The 24,054-nt window shown below is 38.4% G+C and overlaps 1 protein-coding gene across 1 annotated transcript; it reads right to left on the reverse strand.

Moving 5' to 3' along the window:
* Positions 1-2,430: 2,430 nt before the first annotated feature.
* Positions 2,431-6,537, reverse strand: LOC149831773 (protein STRICTOSIDINE SYNTHASE-LIKE 3-like). The gene is made up of 4 exons (XM_090012229.1): positions 6,068-6,537; positions 5,274-5,549; positions 3,392-3,559; positions 2,431-2,921 (listed from the first exon to the last, which is right to left on the reverse strand). The coding sequence occupies exons 1-4, from the start codon at positions 6,394-6,396 to the stop codon at positions 2,528-2,530; spliced, it is 1,167 nt and encodes a 388-aa protein (XP_089868355.1). The 5' UTR covers positions 6,397-6,537; the 3' UTR covers positions 2,431-2,527.
* Between the last annotated feature and the right edge of the window lie 17,517 nt (positions 6,538-24,054).

Genomic DNA, 24,054 nt, shown 5'->3' on the forward strand with positions numbered 1-24,054 from the left:
GTACGGATCGATCATATGAAGTCAACATCATTTCAACTATGGTTCAGACAGGATATCGAGTCTGGTTCATTGCAACCCGCATCGAACCCGAACTCAATGAGTTTGGGTCGCTCCTAGAGCTGAACTTACATAATTTTACTTAAAAATCTCGAATTTATCATTAAAAATTCCCAATTTACATATTCTCTATTGCTTCTTTCCAAGAAGGGGCATCTGGACAAGTCAGAACTTTCAAAGAAGAAACTAGGTTTATCTGTCATGTAGGGATGATAATCAGGACAAAAATCTTTTGGTTTTTTCAATCTCTCACTTTTTGAATTTCAAAATTTTTAGGCTCATAAATTATTTTCCTTAAAATTAGATTATTTTCAATATCTTTTAAAATTTTAAGGGATTTTAGAGATAAATCTTCTCTAAATTCAGTTTGAATGAATTCTAGAATTAGTTTGGTTTCAATATCCATAAATTTATAAGTTTTGTTGTTTTAAGAATATCTAATGAAAATACATGTTCAATTTTTTGGACTAAGGTTAGTTAATTTTGGTCTACTCAACTTTACATAAGCAGTGCAACCCCAAACTTTTAAATAACTTAAATTTTGTTTTCTACATTTTCAAAGTTCATAAGGTGTAGTGTTTAAATCAGAATATAACTCTATTTAAGATATGCCATGAACTAAGCAGAGCATCACCCCCATAGATTATATTTCATTGCAGAACTAATAAACATTACATTAACCATATCAACCAGAGTCCTATTCTTTAGTTGAGCTAGACTATTTTGCTGAGGAGTATATAGACCAATATTTGATCTATGTATCTCAAATTTTTTATAAAAATTAATGAACTCGTTTAAAAGATATTCACCACCTCGATCATATATAATGAATTTTATCTTGCAACGAGTTAAAATATTTTTCAAATTACAAACATCATTATATACTAAACTAAGAATTTTTAAATTTCTTTTAATACTTAAAAAAGGTCTCTTCGCAAACTTAACTTGAATATAAATATCACATTTTCTTGCTTAACTTGAATATAAATATCACATCTTTTTGCATGCTCAAATTTACATTTAGGAATGTATCCTAAGTTACATATTTTTATCAAAGATTTATAACTAATATGACCTAGTATAGCATATCATAAATCATATGAGTTAAACATATAAAGAGAAGCATAATCAACTTTATTGACCAAATTAAGCTTAAACAACCTATTGATAGAATAACCTTTGCCTACAAACTTGTGGTGTCAACAGTATAATACTACCATATTTCATTACAAGGTTAAATATCTTTAAGAGGTAAAGCAAAGCTGCATACTTCCTTTTCGATGAACTTTAGCTTTAGGTGAATATCCTATGTAGATATTGTAGTCATCTCTCACAATTTAACATATTTTGAACATACTTATATCATTGCATAAATGAATCATTGATCTAGAATCAACATATGATTCTTTATTTGAATTGATCATAAATATCTCACTTACTACAACCACTATGTAAACAACTATCCCGACCTTACATCAAGACTGAAAATGACATCTTTTGTTGTGAAAGAAAATGTCATGCATAAAACAACTTTCTTGTTTAGAAAATAAGTATTGAAATCCATCTACTGCTACTTGTGAATGCAAAAGTTCTATTTTAAGTTTTTAACCCCAAAAACAGCCAGCCACCTATCGCAATTGGCTACATAAGCTTTTTGGACGTCTCAGCTTGAACAGTTCTGGATAGATGGATGCAGCAAAAACTCTCTTAGAGGAAGAGCGGATCCTGTAAAAGGCTGGGTGGCCTTTACAACCACAAAACCTGGGTTTTGTGGTTGTAAACGCTGGGTGAGATTAGCAATCTCACCCAGTGTTTTACAGGATCCTCTCTCCTTAGGGGTGTTTGGTTGCACCCATTTATTAAACAGAAATTAATAATAGATGATGGAAAATATGATGAGGGTTTCTAAGGAGAATTATTTCATGACTTTTACCAAAGGGGGCTCCGCTTGTTTGGTAGGAACTGTTAGTGCCCGATGGTACGTTGTATAACTGGTGGGGGTCTGTGCCTAACCCCAGCTTGCCTGTAAAAAAAAATTATTTCATGACTTTGGAGATGGCAGAAAATAGCTTCAACTTGCTTTTAAACTCATTCTTGAGTCAAGGAATCATTTTCCAAAGGATGGTGCAAACTTAGGTCACCCGTACCAAAAAAAGAAAGAAAACCAGGATCTTTCTATAAACTTCTAAACAAAAGAAATTTTTTCATATTTTTCTGTAATTTCACCAGCTGTATCCATGAAGAACTTCCCCACCGAAAGTGGTGGAGAAAATTTTCACAGCCGTACGTCCCATGCTTTTCTTATAATACGAATACTCGGAATCATATCAGAATTTTTTATCACTTCTGGCCTTAAACCAAAGAAAATGGGGAGTAAATAATTTAAACGATCAATCAACAAACATTCTGCATTTAGTTCTTACAGCTCTCTGTTTGGAGAGAAAACAAGCACCTGATTGCAAGAACTAAATCAGTAAACTGCGATGAATGGCATCAAAACAGACCCTATCCAAAGCTTTCCATCCTTCTCCTCCACTTCACTTACAGCTCTCACGACCTTCCCTTGCTTGTCCTCTAAAACTTCTAGCACTTCACCATTGGAATCGTACTTCACAACAATGGCATGAAGACGACCGCCAATTTGCAACAGATACTGATACTTTACCGGAATCGGAAGCCTGAGAATGAATGTTCGCAGTTGAGGATAAAGGCCAAGTATGTGATTGTAGAGGTTGCGACGGCAGTGAATTCCCACCCAGAATTCTCCCTTTACATTAGTTCTTATATTGTCAGGAAAGCCTGGAAGTGTGGCAAAAACATCGGTGGTTCCTGTTTTTTCACCCTTTAACCAGTATCTATTCAATCTGCAGACCAGAAATGTATCGTTATATACAAAAAAATACATATAACAAGGATAGGAACTCCATATGATATCTGGGTTAATTTCTAATTTCCAGAATCAGAGAGATGAATAGCAGTGAAATAACACAATTTTTCATGACAAAAAAAATCTTGGAAAATCTCGTCAAAAATTAAGAAGCAAAAAGAAAAAAGTGGGGACTGTCTTAAAGTTTTTAATGAATGTCAAAATAATCTCATATTTTGATGCTAACATGCTATCAAAACTTTAAGAATTCAAATTTATTGATAAAAGCATTTTGAAAATCGCGATATTTTTTGGGGGGGATATTTCATATTCAAAAAGCTCAATGAAAATATCATGATCCAGATTAGAGGTATAAGATATTCATCCAATGCATAGCAAAACCAGCCTGGTAAAAAGGAAAATGAGATATCATGCATCAATCTGCAATCATGGCATGAAAACTCCTACCTGCCAATAGAACACTCACTAAAGAGAAGGAAGGACTTGTTTTTGCTCATAGATACACCATTGGGGAATGAAAGGTTGCGAACCAAAACTGTTGCTTCCTTCTTAACAGGGTCATACTTCAATAGCCTTCCTGAATCCTCAGCAGAAAAGACCAGTTGCATAAAGTTCCTAGAGAAAATGTTAAAATGTTAACAGTTAATAACACCCTCCAAACAAAATCTGCTTTTCTATAATTAATAACTTGAGGAGCATAGTACTGCTGGCAAAAAATTAGCCCTTTAATAAGTGAAAAGGGAAAACAGAAGTAAAATACTTGGATTTACAGCCAAGAAAACTGGGTTCAGGAGGACCAATGTGCAGATAAGTGATATGGAATCAATTCCATGGTCAAGAATCAGCATAAGCCATCTTTAATTCTCCAAACTAACCAGGCAGCAGCAATCCATACTTTCCATACAGGTGCAACTTAGAAGTTAAAACTAAACTAAGGGAAGGTGTGGTGCAAGGTGGAAAATGCATATATGTGTCTATACTTTTGTATGGAAATTTTAGCTATTCTGAACCATGTATATGAGTGAACAGTTAGGGATACACTTGGAAAGGTAGGTCTCATTGCATGCAAATTCATGGTGGAGCCTAACTCTGAACTATCAAATTTGACTCTCTTTTTTTTTATGAACGAACCAATCAACAAGCATATAGAATATATGAAAAATCGCCTTCAACTTCATGAAAATATCATGTTTTCCTTGTTTTCCCTAATGAATAATTCCAAACAATAAAACCAAACTAAAATCCTTCAACTCGAGTCCTGCAAATTGTTTGTACAGTTAACATTGATATATAAAACACTCAAATGAGTAAGTCACAAGTACAAGGCAAGTGACATGACGACAGACCTGCCCGATTGATATATATATATATATATATATATATATATATATATATATATATATATATATATATATATATATATATATATATATATATATATAAACCAACTCTTTTGTCATCAAGTCACATCAGCAACCTCATCTTGTTCCAAACCAACAAAGGTTTTTTATCTTTGCCCCCACTACGTGAATTTTAGTATACAATAACTTGTACGCTTGAAGGGCTTCCATTACGTGGTCAGCTTAAAATATGCACACACAGCAAGTTTAGATTGAGATTGAGATTCTGCCTTTTCTTTTTCTTTTTTTGCTTTTCATTGATGTCCATGATGTATAACTAACCAGTTAAATTATGGAGCCTTTGCACTACATGGGCATAGGTGCACGTCCTCCACTGGGTTAAAAGAAAAATCCGGGTCTCTAATGAATCAGAAGGCACATTCCCCTCTCCCACACACAACCCCACTTTAGGATCTTTTTGAGTGTCAGGGAAGAGGGTGCCACGGCACCTTCTTCCGCTCTTTCCTTTCCACGGAAAGAGAATCGGGCCACCGCCACTGGAACACTTTTCGCTGAAAAGGGGGGATCCCGTGTATTTTGGGCTCTTTTTCCTCGCGGAAAGAGAGTCCTTCGTTTGTTTGGTCACAGTGAGTCCTGCAAAAACGCAGGCCCGTCGATGCATTTCTGAGGAAAGCACCCACTTTCTGTGACAAACAAACGGGTGGTCACCAAATCTGCTGGCACGCATACAGGTGAAACTGATGGGCACAAAACAAATAACATCTTAAGAAATAAGGAGGACAACCATTCTGGCTCATCCAACTACCAAACTGCAGACTCTCTGAAACTAGATTCTCCTCTACCAAAATATCAAAATTCCAGTTTCCAACCAATCACAAAACTAACAATTTGCAGGAAAATGTGAAGAACACTATGGAAAGCAGGATAGTGAAAAGAGAGTTGGAAATAAAGCAGACGAATGGCAATACCTTCTCTGATAGTGACCGCTACTATCTGTGAAGTAAATATTGCCTTCGTCATCTATATCCAGATCATTTGTGAACCTTAGCGGCACGCCCTCTGCCTCTGTCACCAGCGACGTCGCCAACCCACCTCCTGGTCCAACCTTCATCAACCCGAAATACGCATCTGCTATGTACAAATCACCCGTTTTCTTATCAAAACGGAGCCCCAACGGCCTCCCACATATGTGCTCATTCTTCACATAAGCCAAAGGCGATGGCTTTGGTGCACACAACTCCGATCTAACGCCAAAACAAATAAAAAATCAATGAGAAGAAAACAGAACCAATCTTGACGAAAAAAGCGAAATTCCGCGAGAAGAAATAAAAAAAATACCAAATGGGTATGGAGGAAAAAGGGAAATTCTATTAAAAGAAAGCAAAAAACCAAATGGGTATCGAGGAAAAAGGGAAATTCCATTAAAAGAAAGCAAAAAAACCAAATGGGTATCGAGAAAAAAGGGAAATTCCATTAAAAGAAAGCAAAAAACACCAAATGGGTATCGAGAAAAAAGGGAAATCCCATTAGAAGAAAGCAAAAAAAAAAAAAAGGTATCGAGGAAAAGGGGGGTATTCGACGAGAAGAAAGCAAAAAAAAAAAAAACAAAAAAAAAAAAAACAAATGGGTATCGAGGAAAAAGGGGATACATATTCGACGCCAAGAAAGCAAAACACCTGAGTAGCGATGAAAAAGGGCGAAGTCGTCTTAAGAAAGCGCAAAAACCAAATGGGTAGCGATGAACAGTGGGAAAACCGTGTACCTGTTGGAGGACGTGTACGCGAAATCGGTCCAGGACTCCTCATTCCAGAACAGAACCCGGCCATCGGCGACTCCGGTGTACGGCCCCCGGCCCAGTGGGTCAAAGGCGATGCTCTCAGGGCCCTGAACTTGGTTGAGGAACTTGATCTCGGACCTCTGGAGCTTGTTCTCGGGGTCGTTCAGGGAGGGGAGCTGCGACCAAGGAGGGAAGTCGACCTTGTAGGCCTTGAACTCTGGGAATCCATATATGGCGCTGTGGTGGAAGGGGTCGATGCCGCAGTAGACAGCGAAAAGGAAAACGATCCCGGCGAGAATTCCGGCCAGCGCCATCGTCGATCTACAACTACCAAGAGTATGCGTTTCTCTGAGGGATTTTAAGGCGTGCACTTCAACTGCTACTCATCCACCCGTCCTTCGTACTCTTACTTACCACCGATCGGTGAGTGGTCTTGTAGTGTGATTGTGTGGGGTGGAGACCGCACTCGAAAGGCATGATCTCGCTAGCTCAGCCGGTCATACTTACTGTCCTTCGTACTCCTACTTACCACCGATCGGTGAGTGGTCTTGTAGTGTGATTGTGTGGGGGTGGAGAGTTTGAATGGGGGTATATTATTTATTTATAACCGAAAAAACCGCACTCGAAAGGCATGATCTCGCTAGCTCAGCCGGTCAAACTTACTGTCGTTGTATCACCAGCGTAAACTTTTGAGGTTGAGACCCTTGTTCTCAGGGCTTATACTGGGCGTCAGCTTTCTCAGAAGAAAGATGCTTATGAAATCCAACCTTGATTGCACATCTAGCAACTAAGCTTCCCACCCGACTGCACCAACCCCCCTTTACGACTGAATTGGAGACCCTCTGTCCCAACTGACCTGCACACACTGGGAGAGAGGATCAGGTGCAATGTGATGCACACTTTTAGCATGCTAATGCACCTGATCGGTTTTGGACTGGGTCCGACCCGGGTCTGTTTTGGACCGGGTCTGACCCGGGCCTGTTTCGGACTGGGTGGTTCTGTTAGGGTCGGGTCAGACCCGGATCCCATTTAAACCGGATTGGATTCATGCAATGCAGGATCCAAACACTATTGAGACTGAATCGGATCAGGAACCTGATCTGACCCCTTCTGGAACCGGTTCAGAGCAGTTTTTGACCGGTTATTTCCAGTTTTTCACCGGTTCCGAAATGCTGAGACCCTGTTTTCATAGGTATAAAGAAATACAGGGATTTTGGCATACGGTTATAGGGTTTTATGAACTTTTGTTCATATTATGTATCGGTTTATAAGGTTCAAAACCGGTTCGGACCCTTAGATGACCGGTTCGGGGCGATTTCAGACCGGTTCAGAGTGTTTTTAGACCGGTTCCTACTTGAGGACCCTAGGTTTTACCCATATGAGCATGCTTTTGTTATTTTTCATGCTTTATAAAGTATTTATTTTGAATAATGCATGACTTATGCATGTTAATTCATGTATTTAGCGTTGGTTAAGTTATGCATGCTGATTTTAAGCATGAATTATGACTAAATTTATGACAATTAGTTTATGCATTTTTGTTGTAGTATGAACTGATATTATGTCATGAATATACATGCATTAAAATGTGTGCATGTGTCTGCTCCATAATACGAATAGGTTTTTCAGTAAAAGATTTTGATTAACCAATTCATGTAATCACCAAAGTGATCTGAGTCGTGTTAATTAAAGATTCTTTGGACCGTATTAAGATTCGTAATTATAATTGTGTGTGAATTTATGAAACATTGATTCTACCCAAAGGTAGGTCGTTGTGTTCCAAATTTACACAGGGTGTGATAGTAGATATGCATTCCAGCCCATGAAGCATGTTCGTACCCAAAGGTACAGTGCTGAATTGCCTCTGGATTCATGATCTACTAGTTTCACCAACTGTAGTCAATTCCTTGAGAATTGAAGAGACGGAGCAATTATGAGTATTATCGTTTTCACCAAAGTGAAACGATAATGGCTCAACTATGCTTGTCTCAGAAAAGGTGAAAATAAAGGGTCTCACTTTCACCTTTTCAACACGAGTCTCGTTTGAGCAATAATAGTAACATCTTTCCATTTTTCGTATCTTTGATTTATCAGGTTCCTTCCATATCGACGGTTCTAGTAGTATCCCTATCTTAGACAGATCAAATTTTTCTAATTGGAAAGAAATCGTGTTATTCACTTTGGGCTATATGGATTTAGATCTGGCCCTTAGAATTGACGAACCTCCCACTCTTACAGAGCAGAGTACAACCGATCAGAAGGCTGCCTCTGAGAAGTGGGAGCGCTCGAACAGACTTAGCCTGTTGCTTTTGCAATCTCGGGTGGCTAAGAACATTCGAGGCGCAATTCCTCACTGTAGGACTGTGAAGGAATTTCTGGGAGCCATTGAGGCTCAATTCGTCACTTCTAATAAGGCAAGAGCCAGTACCCTCATGTCCAAATTAATGTCTATGAAATATGCTGGTGACAGTCACATCCGACAGCACATTTTGGAAATGAGGAATATTGTGACTCAACTGAATGACATGAAGTTCGCCATCTCTGACTCATTTTTAGTCCATCTGATCTTAACCTCGTTACCTACTGAGTATGGACCCTTTAAAATCTCCTACAACACACAGAATGATGAGTGGTCTTTTAATGACCTCTTGAGTAAGTGCGTTGAGGAAGAAGAAAGATTGAAGGGAGAGAGGGTGCCAAGTGCACATATGACCTCTCATAAGGATAAACAGAGGTTGAGGCCAAAGAAAAACTCATTCAAAAAGAAGAATCAGAAGAGAGCCACTTGGGAGAGTTCAAACTCTCAGGCGAAAGCCAAATCCCAGTTGGGTGGTCCTTCTATAAAGTGTTTCTTCTGCAAAAAGAAGGGGCATAAGAAGGTGGACTGTTTGAAGTTCAAGAAATGGCTCGAAAATAAAGGTAATAAGTCATTTGTTTCTCATGAGTGCAATCTAATTCATGTTCCATTGCATAGTTGGTGGATTGATTCTGGTGCCACGGTGCACATTGCCAACTCTTTGCAGGCATTTCTGAACAAAAGGGAACCAACGGAGCATGAAAGAAGCATCTTCTCAGGAAATAAGATGCGTTCACATGTCAAGAGTGTTGGGACCTGCAGAATTGTGTTGGAGTCAGGATTCATGTTGGATTTGGTCGATACATTTTATGTTCCATCTTATAGTCGGAGCTTAATTTCAATTTCAAAACTTGATAAGTTTGATTTTGTGTTTAAATTTGAAAAATCTGAACTTATTATTATGAAAAATTCAATGAATATAGGTTCTGCATATATGTGTGATGGTTTGTATCGATTAAGAACCAAACTCCAAATTCAGGAATCTCACTCCATTGAGAACACAATGATTGGCAATAAACGTTGTCTAAAGGATGATCAATCCTATTTGCTTTGGCATCGGAGGTTAGGACATATCTCGAAAGAGAGAGTCCAAAGACTCGTGAAAGAGGGAATCCTTAGATTCCTTGATTTTACGAATATAGAGCCATGTGTTGACTGCATAAAGGCTAAGCAGTCTAACACATACAAGAAAGATGCTAAACGCAGCAATGGAAAGTTAGAAATAGTGCATACGGATGTCTGCGGCCCTTTTTCACCGTGTTATACGGGTGAAAAGTATTTTGTCATCTTTATAGACGATTACTCATGGTATATGTATCTCTACTTATTATCTGAAAAATCTGAAGTCTTTCAAGTTTTTAAGGACTTCAAGAAAGAAGTAGAGAAACAAACCGGTGAAGTTATTAAGGTTGTCAGATCAGATAGAGGTGGCAAATATTATGGTCGTTTCACTGAGATGGAACAAAAGGAAGGTCCATTAGCGCGGTTTCTAAAAGAGGAAGGCATTGTACCTCAGTATACCATGCCTGGTAGTGCTTACCAGAATGGTGTAGCTGAAAGGAGAAACCGTACACTTAAAGAAATGGTTCGAGCGATGTTGAATCACTCAAACCTTCCTTTGACCTTGTGGGGTGAAGCTCTTAGGAGTGCAATGCATATTTTGAATAAGGTTCCTACGAAGGTTGTTCAAAAGACTCCTTACGAGTTATGGACAGGTAGAAAACCTTCTTTGTCATATATACACATATGGGGATGTCTAGCAGAAGCTAAATTGTATAACCCACATATAAAAGCTTTTGATCCTAGGACAACTAGTGGTTTCTTCATTGGTTATCCAGAAAGATCGAAAGGCTTTAGGTTTTATTGTTTATCTCATACACCACAGATAGTGGAAACAGATAAAGCAAGATTTCTTGAAAATGGTTCTGTTAGGATAGATGCATCTCAAAATATTGATTTTGAGGAAATGCAGGATTTAGGTTCTACACCTGTTGAGGATAATGACCCGATTTTCTCTATCATTGTTCCTTCGAGTAATGTAAGAAAAAGTCCAGTCAATGAACATCAATCCCAACTATATCCGGTTGTTGATGAAAATATACAACAACAATAGGATACATAGGCTCATTTTGAACCACCTGTAGCACTTGTATGGAGGTCCACCAGAATTAGGAAATCTGCTATCCATCCGGACTATGTGGTGTATTTACAAGAGTCAAATGATTTCATAGACATTGATGAAGATCCCTTCACATTTGCAGAAGCCATTGAAAGTGAAAGATCAACACATTGGATCAATGTCATGAAAGAAGAGCTTGACTCTATGGCAAAGAACCAAGTGTGGGATCTTGTACCTAGACCTGATGGAGTTAGACCAATTGGTTGTAAATGGGTTTACAAAACCAAAATAGACTCTAAAGGTCATATGGAGAGGTACAAGGCTAGGCTTGTTGCAAAAGGTTTCACAAAGATAGAGGGCATTGATTATAATGAGACTTTTTCTCCTGTCTCAACTAAAGAATCATTAAGAATAATCATGGCCCTCGTAGCTCATTTTGATTTAGAGCTACATCAGATGGATGTGAAAACTGCCTTTCTGAATGGGGATCTGGATGAGGAGGTATACATGCAACAACCTCCTGGTTTCAGTATAGATGACTCGAATAACTTAGTTTGCAAATTGAATAAGTCAATTTATGGACTTAAACAGGCCTCCCGCCAGTGGTATAAGAAGTTCAATCAGGTAATAATGAACTTTGGATTCACTGAAAACATTGTTGATCAGTGTATTTACATTAAGACTAGTGGGAGTAAGTTCATAATTTTGGTTTTATATGTTGACGATATTCTTCTTGCAACTGATGATTTGAGTCTTTTACATGAAACAAAAGACTTTCTTTCCTCTCATTTCGATATGAAAGACATGGGTGAGGCCACTTATGTCCTTGGAATCGAGATCCGTCGTAACAGAACTAAGGGTGTCCTTGGCCTATCTCAGAAATCCTATATCCTTAAGGTTCTTAAAAGATATGGGATGGAGAATTGTTCTCCTAGTTCGGCACCTATAGTGAAATGGGGTAAATTGAGCTTGAATGACTGTCCTCAAGATGATATTGCGAAGGCTCAGATGGATGTTGTCCCATATGCTTCAGCAGTTGGGAGTTTACAGTATGCGCAGACCTGCACTCGACCTGATATAGCATTTGCTGTGGGAATGCTTGGTAGATATCAGTCAAATCCAGGCATTGCGCACTGGAAGGCAGCGAAGAAGGTCATGCGCTATTTACAAGGAACAAAAGATTATATGTTGACCTACAGGAAAGCTGACCACCTAGAGGTCGTTGGATACTCTGATGCGGACTTAGGAGGATGTATTGACAGTAGAAAATCCACTACTGGATACATTTTCCTTCTAGCGGGTGGTGCTGTCTCATGGAGAAGCGGAAAGCAGTCTACCACTGCTGCTCATACCATGGAGGCAGAATTTATTGCTCTATACGAGACTTCGTCACAAGCCATTTGGATAAGGAACTTCATTATAGGTCTTGGTATAATGGACTCTATTGAGAGATCAATAAAGATCTTTTGTGATAATGAAGCAGCCGTGTCCTTTTCAAATAACAACAAGAGCTCAACATCGTGTCGACACATGGAGTTAAAATATTTTGTTGTTAAAGAAAGGACTGAGAATCATCTGGTATGTATTGATACAATTGGGATGAAGGAAATGACTGCGGATCCCCTTACTAAAGGGCTAGCACCGGGATTGTATTCCCAACATGTAAAGGGGAAGGGTCTTTTTTATTCCTTCTGATGTATGACAATACATTATGTAATCACATTTGTGTTTATGTTTTGATTCTCTAAGGTTTTGAGTTATTGTTGATTTTGCATAAATGATCTCTCATATGGGTTAGAGAGAATAGCAGAATAACAATATTAAAGGACCAATAGAATAGGTGAGAGACCAACCTATTCATAAAGGTAATTTCTTTACATGCCTAAGCACTGAAGGTGAATTGTAGTGTAGTACAAGGAAATATGATATTTCATAAAGGGGTGTTTATATCCTTGACTCATACGATTCATCCTTGTGATAAAGGGTGGCATGTGAACCCACATGAAGAATTAAATCGAGATAACAGTATACACCTCGATTTAGTACACTTTTGGTGTCGATGGGTCAAGTGGGAGAATATTGGACATTTTGGGTTTTCGGGTCCAACCCACAGTCTGACCCAGTTTGACACCCTGTTAGTGGGTCACGTAAGTGACTGAATAATGGAGGTAGTGGGTGGGAGTTACGTGAATGTGGAGAGACCACATTCACGTAACTGCCCAATTCTCCATTATATAAAGATGTTTGGGGTTACGAAAATGATGAGAGTTCGTAACATATCCTTGCCAAAATTAAGTTCTGCATTGAGGCTTAAGCAGAACAGGGTCCTGCTCACCGTCGACATTAGGCCTGGACTCATTGTGGGCGTCGACCGGCTGAGGAGAACGCCGAATTGACTACACGGACAATGGCGAATCCAGGTACGCTCCCTGTCTTGTTTGTTTTACAGGGTTTCGCCCAACAATCCAACCTTGATTGCACATCTAGCAGCTAAGCTTCCCACCCGACTGCACCAACCCCCCTTTACGACTGAATTGGAGACCCTCTGTCCCAACTGACCTGCACACACTGGGAGAGAGGATCAGGTGCAATGTGATGCACACTTTTAGCATGCTAATGCACCTGATCAGCTTCTATCGTTGAGATACAGCTTGTCAGCATGGGGCTCAAGCAATGATGCCGGGTGATCAATGCAGCAGCAGCACACTAAATGTCTGCAATAAAATTACACCTAATCCTCCCTCGCCCGTGATTGTGATAATTGACTTCTCTTTTTTGTTTTCTTCATTAGTCTTCTGCATTTTAACTCTTAATTTTTTTATCTCTATGGTTTGAACTTCGAAGTTTGTCTGAACTTTTGGAGACGAAAGTAGAAAGACGGAGGTAGATTTCGGGATGGTAGGTTGCATTTAAGTGGGAGGAAGGATTATGAAGATGGGTATCTCCCCATCTGGGTTGGGCTGTGTTTAATCTGAACCAAATCTGTATTTGGGCAGTAATGCAAACAAACTCTCCAGAAGAAGCATATCTCAATCCGCAACGATGTCTTATTATTGGTTTCAATCTGAATAAAAAAATGCTCTCTATAGAAGTTTGAATCCAATATCACATAAAATTGTCACTATGTGTTAAGAATTCATAGCTACTGGTTACAAATCAGATGTAATCCGACCCGCTTGCACCCCTTCTAACTATTCACTCCTATTCAAATGATTTCCCACTCATTGTTGTGGGTATCGTTGCGAATCGGCGATTCGTATCTTATCATCCCAAAATCGATGGGAAACTAGCTGATTCGGCTTATTTAGAATCCCTGTCCCCCAACTTGCCTATTTAACAAAAAAGGGGTCCTAAAATTTCCTCAAAAAATTCAAAAAGCTTCATGCCTATATTTAGGATCTTTGTCTGGAACTGTGGATCCAAGAAAGCATTTGCAATTCAAAGATTTGGGTGTTACAACATAATTGACTTTTTATAGTTCAAATTCTTGGCTTTAAAGGGGTGGTGATAATTGTGATATTTTTCATTAATTTCAGATTTCATTAGTCCTATTCCTTATTTTAATTCTAGTTCCACTATTCAATAGCTTAATGGCAAATATCATGTGATATTTTTGAAAAATATCATCTTTATCACCCATGCTAAGCATAGAATATATCATGATATTATGTAAATTTTAGGCTGGTATTGTCTAAAAAAAAACATAATGTTTATGTTTGGTAAAAAAACAACAGTTTTAAAGTTGTTTACGTGCTTTTTTTTTCCTCTCAGGATCAAGTTACACATGTGACTCCCTTGGGGGAGGAAACTTGCTCTCACTTTCCAAATCGGTTTCACTCATCCCTATCTTAATACCCTCTTTAAGATTTCATTGATGTAACTTGTTTTGTTCAAATCTTATTCCATAGATGTGATCTACAACATTCATTTAGTGAATATCATTATTTAAATCACCGAAATCCGGCTTGGTTGACAAAATACAAAATTTTGTGATTTAAAAATAATATATTTTCATCAAAAGAATACCATCTAAGGGTTGACTTATTAAATCTTCCTTGCTGAATCCATTTATCGAGTTAGATTTGATCAAAACAACTTGTTTCATAAGATTTAAGAGGGGTATGATTGAAAATAAGGCATGAACGAAACCAAACTCCTCACCTTCACATGATGGTAAGGCCTACTTTACTCTTAACTCACTGTTGCCTATCTCTAGCAATGAATTAGCTGTGCTGGATGCTTTGATTTATGGTGGGTGCCTTTAAAGCTACACAGTACATCCAAATAAATGTGACGAGGATTGATGTGGTCCAAAATAAATCAAGGATGAGTCCTGATCAGTCTGTGTAAGGGGGTAACAACCTAATTCAGTTGACTAACCCTTGCCTTGTGTTCATGTAAACCAAGTGAACCTGTTATTTCTGTATATAAGAGGTTTATAAATGAAACAATTTTTAGGTTTTGTATTTTTCCAAGTGAAAGCATTCATCATCTTAATGTAATATAGATCTTATTCTTCTCTCTTTTCTTTTCTTTTCACATAAAAAACCACTCCACCCGCAAGACTAAAATAGTCAGGAAAAAACACCTCATTCACTCAAGCTCAGTGATGTAAAAATCCTAGGTCTCCCTTACCCACTGGAGATTACACCTTGCTTTTGACCTCACCACAAGCGACATGCATCCATGGGTTTTTAACTAATGACATCTCTTCAACTTGGTAACATTTATGTCTAAAACAGTTAAGTTATGCAGCTTTTCTTTTATTTTCTTTTTTCTTTTTCATAGTTACCAAATTAAGATTGGGTCTGAGAACCAATGTGCAAAGCTTGTGAAGTGAAGATGGAGCTTTTAGAAAAGGGATAGCATTTGCTACCATCAATAGTTTAGGAACCCCCTAGTTGGAACTCATATGGAAAGGTTATTTTGACAAAATCTGACTTCATAGATGTGTTTAACATGGTCAAAATGGTAGGAAGCAACTCTTGGATCATGTTTTTTCAGCATACAAAAATGTTTTTTTGAATGTTACATTGTAGGCCATTAACTTTTTCAGCCCAATCTAACATATACATTAGAAAAACATGAACCAAAGGTCAGTTTCTATTAGATTATATCTGAAAGGTCAGATCACTAAGAGGTTATTTACCCACACTGGTATCAAACATTACCCCTTTAGGAAATACCTTAGTATGTGAAGCATAAAATGTTTAAAAAGCAAAAAGGAAAACATATAAGAAGCGACTAGAAAGTAACGTTAAAATACACAAAAAGTTGTGTTGTTACTTGCATACATCTTTGGTCATCTTGCGTAAAATATCCACAAACAAATCTTCTATCAAAAAGCTGCATTTTTAACAAAGAAAAGTTTTAATTTTGTATTGTGAGAAATGAGCTTCTCATGAAATTTCAGAACCATGAAAAAAGCACTTGGTTTCATGCTTCATGTTTCTTGGGATGCATGATTTGAAGGTTTTTAAAAGATCGTGGTATCATCCACAGGCTGCATTTCAAGTTTTATTTTTTATTTTTAAAAACGGTTATAAATTTGTTCAAGCTACAAGTATCATAATGACATTTTTTTTGACAGAGAAAGCTGGGATTAGGCAGACCCCTACCAGTTATACAACCATACCATTGAGATTTGAACTTGTCTCAACACAAGGTGAAGTGCAATAACTTCTCTTGTTAGACAAGCTGAGTGTTGGATTTAGGATCGGTGTGTGTGCAGTGAGCCAGCTCATAAATGACCTGCATTAAGGGGGATCTCTCGTACTATGACTCATAGATGAATTTAACCTCCCTTAGTGTATTGCATCTCGAATTTAATATATTTAATGCATTTTCAATGCATGTATTTTGATTTTCTCACGAGTTATGAGCCCACCATTATGTGGCTCCTTGGATTTCAATGTGAGACTGTTATGCCCATATTTGATCCATTATCTAGATCCAAGATCTCTTACTTGGCCATACAAGACGAACAACCTATTATATCACAAGTGTTTCAAGTATCATATATAACATTTTATGACAAAACATACACCAAATAAATCATGCACAATTGCAAGGGTTTTATCAATATCTAAGTATGATATTTTTCTGACATGCTATGGGTTATTTTTTCACATAGTCATGCAAGTTTTTCATCATTCAGTTTCAAGTATGAGGTATTCACACATGTTATGAGTTATTTTTCATACAGTCATGTGGATATTTTCATCATTCATATTCAAGTATGGGGTTTTTGCACATGCTATAGTTATTTCACACATAGCTATGTGCACTTTTCTTTATTTTTAAGTATGATATTTTTCACACATGCTATGAGTTATTTTCATATGAATCATGATTTTTTTCATATATTATATGAGTTTAGTCATGACATCATTTTTTATACACTCATTTTGTAAGACCCACAAATTTTATGAAGAAAAAAAACCAATACATGATGGAATTTTAAAATATATTTATGTATATATATATATATATATATATATATATATATATATATATATATATATATATATATAAAGATATCGTAAGGATATTATATCGAGTCTCTAAGTTTTTTTTTAAATACATAAAATTATTTGAATTGCACCATCGAGAATTTTTAAATGAATTAAACCCCTTTCATTTTACACAATTTGACAAAGAATTGAGGTTTGAGAAATTCTTAAGTTTTACTGGAGTTTAGAAAGATCATTTTCAAAAAAAAAATACTAACTCTAAGTGTAATATTAGATAGAACAAAATTTGATTTTTTTTCTTGGTTTGTTTGGGCTCGACTCGGAAAGCTCAAACTTAGACCCTAGCTAGGGCTCACTGGGCGTGTTTGACTAGCTGGGCGTGTTTAACCAGCTGGGCGGTGGCCCAGTTGTAACTTTTGTTGGGTTTTCAAAAAGGCAAAGGCTCATTGGCCATAAGGGGCGGCATCCCTATGGCATTTTTGAAAGACAAGCTAAAAAGATTCAAAAAGGAGGAAGATGCTCATTGGTCACAAGGGGCGGCAACCCTGTGACATTTTTGGAAAGTTTTCAACCCTAGAGGGCTTTAAAGACTTTAGTGAGTGGTATTTTTGAAAAGCTTTTAATGAAATTCAAACAAGAGAAGCCCATTGGGACCGTGGGAGGCAAGCTTGAGGTATTTCAAGGTTACCCTTGCCTAGAAGGGTGTGAAACCCCTTCTAAGCCCTTGATCTTCAACTTTAAATCTCAACCACCCAATTGCAAACCCTACCTATTTAAATCTAAGGAAGAGAGAGAGAACTCATTTCTCTCTCTCTCTCTCTCTCTCTCTCTCTCTCTCTCTCTCTCTCTCTCTCCAAAGGGTGCCAACCGTACCCCTCTTCTCACTTTCTCTCTTCCTCCCAACCGAACACCATTGCTTCTTCCTTGAGCTTGGGTGTGTAGTGGAGGGTACCGTGCTTGAGGGACTTTCCCCTACACGGCAAGCCTTGAAGGAAGCCCATCTTTTCTCCCCTTCCAACAAAGAAGCACAGTGAGAATTTCTACAACTTTCATTTTGTTTTTTTGAAAAACGTATTTCTATGTGCAAACATGAAACTGAGTATCACTACAAGAAAATAGATTGTTAGCGACGGACTTTAGTGACGGAATACTTCCGTCGCTAGTTAGCGACAGATTAACGAGCAAAAAATATTTGTCGCTATCATCAATGAAATTTACGAAAATAGCGATGGAAGATATTCCGTCGCACCATCCGTCGCTAATTAGCGACGGATTTTGTGCCATAGTATTTTGTCGTAGCGGACACAACTTTTAGCGACGTCGTTTGCTACGAAATCTGTTCCGTCGCTAATTAGCGACAGAAGTGGCGATGGAATATATTCCGTCGCTATGTTGGTAAATTTGATTTACGGTCGCTATGTTAGTAATTGTTTTAGATTCTTTTTATATGAAATTTTATGTGTACTTTGTTTTTTATTTATAGGAAATATAAATTGTACAGAAAATATAAATTGTAGCGTTCTCGATATTTAATTTTCAAATAAATTTTTTTTATTTTTTTTTGCAAGTTTGCGACGGATTAGCGAGGGATATATCCGTCGCTATACATATAATTTAGCGACGGCTTAGCGACAGATGTAAATCCGTCGCCAAGCCGAGGTCACCGTTTAGTACCGGCGGATTTGCGACGGAATCCGTCGTTCGTTATTCCGTTGCAATTAGCGACAGAACTGGCGACAGATTTATTCCATCGCCAGTTAGCGTCAAAAAATTCGTGACGTAAGTTGTCCGTCGCCGCTTCGTCGCTAAGCCGGTTAGCGACGAAATAGCGACGAAATGAGGTCGTCGCTAATCCACTGCTTTGTTGTGGTGTATCCTCCAATGCATTTTATGAAATGCACGACAGATTCGAGGGATTAGAAATGTTAATGGCTATGTTTTTCTTTGTTGTATGCTAAGTACATGGTAATAACACACACACGCACATGTTTTACCTTCTTGCAGTGCCTTTTTCCTTCTTTTGGTTCAACCCACACCACACGACCTCTCTGTGGTCGTGAGGACTCCAAGCACATGAAGCAACCAGGTGGAGGGTGGCTGAAACTCACTTTTTGCATTCTTGAGTGCAAGGGTTGCCATTTCCGGTACTCTATCTTGCAATATATATATATATATATATATATATATATATATATATATATATATATATATATATATCGCACTTTGGATGGGTTCTCCTTTTGTTTCCATATTTCGGGCATCAGCTGGAAGGCCCAAACCAGGGTCTAAACCACGTGGTTCAGACCTGGTCAATCTGTCTAGACTAGCTTGCCTCTGGTCTGATTCCATTCAGACCAGACCTGGGCGCACTCTTCGTACCGTTTGGGCGGCTGCAGCATGACACGTGCACCACTCAGCTGAGCCAAGTTGGGTGCATCCCATGCTGACCCTAGAAGCAACCCGACACCTGGGGGCTTGCTCAGATTCGGATATGCCTGCATTAAAAAAAATTAATAAAAAAATAAAAAGGAGAAGAACAAGCATGCTTATGTCAAATCGGCTTTCAGGCACATAATGATGTATAGGTTTCTTTCTATTTTTGGTTTTAGCTTGTTGTGGTTGAACGGGTGAGCCAGACCAGCTGGTCAGCGAACTGACCAAACTGGAGGTCTGCCTTGTAGTGGCAGCAGCTTGACACCGTCGGGTTTGGCCACTAGGTTGCAAGCCGCATGGCCCAAACTGTTGCATGCTGCAGGTTGAGTGGCCCTTTCAGCACCTTGACCGGTGGGTCTTGGCCTACACATCAGTCTGTGTGTCCCTTGCCGTAGGGCACACATATCAGCCTTGCCCTACAGGCGCAGCAGGTGGTGTTGCTGCTCAGCAGATTCCTGAACCCCACTAATGCCAAACCATCAAGTGCCGGTGAGCCCTTAGGTTTTGGAAAAAAACCAACCCTTGGACAACCCCTTCGCTAGCCATAGTCTTTCTGCATTTAGAACACCTAAGTGGCAGCACCTTCGGTACCGCACTTCCCCTCATCTTGGTGCATGTTTGGCATGCGTTTCAGCACTAGAATGTTGTGCTGGAAAACATCCCTAAACCTTTTGGCCGAAAGCCTATTGCCGCGATTTACTTTTCGCTTTTTCATTGCATGTGGCAGCACATAGAGGCTATGATATTTTTCTGCAACCTTGTCGCTTGATGGCAGCACCTCATGCACAACAATTTCCTGTAGAAGAGCGCTTGCTGGCAGCATTTAATTGGCTGTGTTTTCTTTGCACACTTTGAATGCATGGCAGCAAACCGTTTGCTGCGATCTGCCTATGCACTTGGCTCATGTAGGGCAACACATAGCTGCTAGAGTTTTCTGCACGTGTGGCACCTTTGGGCAGCACCTTGGCTGTCGTTGTTATGGCGGTTAGATCATAGCTTGGACAATATATAGTGCTACCAACTCACTGCACCTATGACATTTATTTGACTGCATTTAAGTTTTTATTTAAATAGTGTAATTCTAACCCAAATGAAGGTTACTGCAACATGCTTGAATATGATGTTTCACACTCACTTATCGGCACAACTGTGAATTTTTCATTATGAACATGATATTCAAGTATTGTAGTTTTTCACACAATGCGTGATGAAATAACATATGCCACAAGCACTTGTCGCACATCTTGACACGATTGCAAGTGTACGTTATGAGCATGATATGACATGAAAACATCGATGCTATAGCACGAATGAAAACTTGCCACGTGCATATTATGTCACTGAACTAAAATGTGATGAATTGAGCATGTTTACAAATCAAGTTTCTTATATTTAACGATGTTTCTTAGCATGCAATGAATGCTTTAATGGATTCGTGTGCATTTACACTTGACACTTGATTTGTCCCAAAAATATAATGGGGACTTAAGGCACATTATAGGGGTATAATTGTCTTTTAAGACTTGATATATGTTGTAAACTCTATGGCGAGTTATGTGTGGGTGATGGACCCACCTCGTGAGTCAAGCTCACTTGTTTAAGAATGTCATACACCCCTAAAATGATGAATGTTAATGTCGTCTTCACCGACGAAGTGCTCCAGTTGGCTTTGTTGTGCTAGAGCACGTGAATGGCCGGACTTGACCTTGTTATGGTGTTTGTGTTGCCCTGCGGGGAACATAAGGCAAATGTGCCTAAATACCTCGAAAGGAGGGAATGCTTACTAACTAAAGCCATAAAAAGATAAACCGCCTGGTTGCCCATTCACAAAATGGTTCACCTTGGAGAGGGTGGATGGTACATCTCTGAGTGATCGATCGATTTTACAATACGTTTAAAGAGCAATGACATCCTTTGGCCTCTAGTCACTCAGAGTTAGAGAGGTCAAGGTTATCTATTGAGGTACATCAGCTACTGCAGTAGTATGAGTTGTAATCTGTTACCTATGCAAAGTTTTCTCTCGGCCACAGGCCACTCGCATGAGGTTTACTCAGTCTGTAGGTACCCCAGTTATCACATAACATAGAATAACAAATGACAGGGGTATTTTCCACAAAATGCGAGATTCCTTCGTGTACCCGAAGGAGTAATCAAGACAGAACAATAAAACTAACATGCTAACTACTGACTTATGAGTTGATGTTTATGTCATAGTTTATTTCTTAGTTGTTTAATTGCTTAATTTCACTGCCTAAAGCATGCTAGACTCTTGATGTTGTCGCCTATTGCTCAGTTTTGATATTCTGCTTATTGTTTCCTTATTGGCTTATTGTTGCTCTTGTTAATTATTGCAAATGTTTCTAACTGTTCTATCATGTTAGATTTACTTATGCTTTTATAATGGTTAGCCATGTTGATATTTGCACCTTATGCTAGCACTGTTTATGTTTTTCATAAAATGGTAAGTTGTGGATATTATCTCACCAACTCGAAGAGTACTGATCCCATTTTATGGGGATACAGATGATGATTGCTAGTGGTGTGATGGCATTCGATGTACGGTGGAAAATTGGGCCTACACTTTAGACTTTTGCGATCTTGGCAGTTGGTTTTGAGAAACCCCCTATTTTGAGAGATATTTTTTGTAAAGGGAATGATGTACATCTTATTCTGTCTCATTTTGTAAACCAATAGTAATGTAATGTTTCTACTTGTTTATCCCGTAACCCGCTCATAATTTTCAACTGTTTTTTCCTATGGTTTTTCGCTTGCGCTATATTTCAAAAAAAAATTTACTCTAAAAATTTAAGGATTTTTTCAAGTTGGGATTTTGGGGCGTTACACATTTCACATAATCGTATGTATTTTTTATTATGTCATAATTTAAATTATAACCATAATATGCAATATCATATTCAAATAAATACATTATATTGTTAGTCTCACTTTCTTAGTTAGCCATGGGTTCTTATGGCTCTTCCATGATAATCCCATGGGACATCATCATGTTCACATGCACATTAGTGAAATACTACAAATTTTCATCATGGATTCACGATAAAATATGATTTGCCAAATATGATAAATACTCTCATTTTTCAAAATTTTACTATAGTCAACACTCTCACTATCCATGTGCATCATCATCACATGCAACATGCTTTAACTATCATAAGGTTAAACACCACCTGATCATTTTGGATTGACATATTCAGATCTAAATAATCATAAAAATTATAAAAAACATGAATAACACCATATTTCATGTCATGCATAAGCTTCTAAAAACACGAAAATATCACTTCATGCATTCATATAACAAACCATAAGGAGCATGATTTATGATGATTATTTATCATCATATACAAATAAATGTTCACATATGCATGTGTAAAATTATAATTCAACTTACTTTTCTAAATATCACAAAAATTAAATATAGTGCTATTTCCTATACACAAAAAAATTCTTTTGCAATTTACTGTAATATTTTCCTTTGCTAAAAAATCATGATAAGGACTAACGGGGCTCCGCTTGTCTGGCCCTTGTGTTGGGATGTTGCAAATTTGAACCCCAAATGGTATGGTTGTATAACTGGTAGGGGTTTGCCTAACCCCAACTTTCTCTGTCGAAAAAAATAAAATTTATGATAAGGAGATTTACAACTACTATTAAAACAGACCTCAACTGGGTGAGACCCAGGCCAAACCCCAACACAATAAGAATCTGAGTTGGGTCTTTCACGGGCTTAGTGATGGGGCTGTGTTTGTTGGACCCTAACAGGCACATGGTTCAATCGGGTCAGACAGGCCAACCCTTATTAATTTTCAATAATGTAACACTGACAGGAGATCGAGCAATACATTATGCTGTTTTGAAAGACATCAATTTTTTTTATATAAAACCCCATCACCAACCACACATTGGCTGGCCTCCGGTTGGTAAACTACCACTCGACGTCCTCCTCGCCCACTCCAGAGTACACTCAGCTTCACCACCCCGAGTTTTGAACTTGAGATGTCCTGTCAACTTGGTGACGTTAAGACCAAACAGGAGTTGCATTCACCTAAATTACATACATTTTTCATAATCTAATAATATGATTAAGGTTGATACTTGGTTGTCCTCTAACAGCTTAGGGCTTTTTAAAATTTAGATGATGCACATGCTCGTTGCCTGGTGCTGGGTATCCCTTAGTGTGAGCAAAAAGCATGAAAAGGGCGATTAAAATCAGAAGCCCTTCTTCAAAAACTATTAATCAAGCAATTAAAAGAAGGAAAGAAAACTGGTTTATCTTATATGTCCACGGCTTAATAACACTTGATCTCAACCGTTGAGAGGGGTTTAATTAATTAATTAATAAAATTTCGGGCAATGTTATAACGTAAAATAAATTGGGCCTACGTGGTCGGAAGTAATACCCATAGCCCGTAGGAAGGGAGAAGAGGCGGCTTCGCTTCACAGAGGACTCGTTTCCTTCCGCTCGTCTTTCTCTTTCAATCAGAAAGAGGAGGAGAGAGCTAGGGATGGCAGTGGACTGGGGCGGGGCGGGGCGGGGCGGGGCGGGGCGGGGCGGGGGACAAGGTCTTCA

The sequence above is a fragment of the Nuphar pumila genome, chromosome 7 (assembly GCF_984573655.1).
Source record: "Nuphar pumila chromosome 7, dmNupPumi1.hap1.1, whole genome shotgun sequence".
In the NCBI taxonomy this organism is placed as follows: Eukaryota; Viridiplantae; Streptophyta; class Magnoliopsida; order Nymphaeales; family Nymphaeaceae; genus Nuphar; species Nuphar pumila.

Coding starts and splice junctions, on each gene's coding strand:
- LOC149831773 (XM_090012229.1), bottom strand. CDS start 6,396: ATGGCGCTGGCCGGAATTCTCGCCGGGATCGTTTTCCTTTTCGCTGTC. Junction 3,560..5,273: donor AGCGGTCACTATCAGAGAAG/GTATTGCCATTC, acceptor CATTTTCTCTAG/GAACTTTATGCAACTGGTCT. Junction 2,922..3,391: donor AGTGAGTGTTCTATTGGCAG/GTAGGAGTTTTC, acceptor TCTGGTCTGCAG/ATTGAATAGATACTGGTTAA.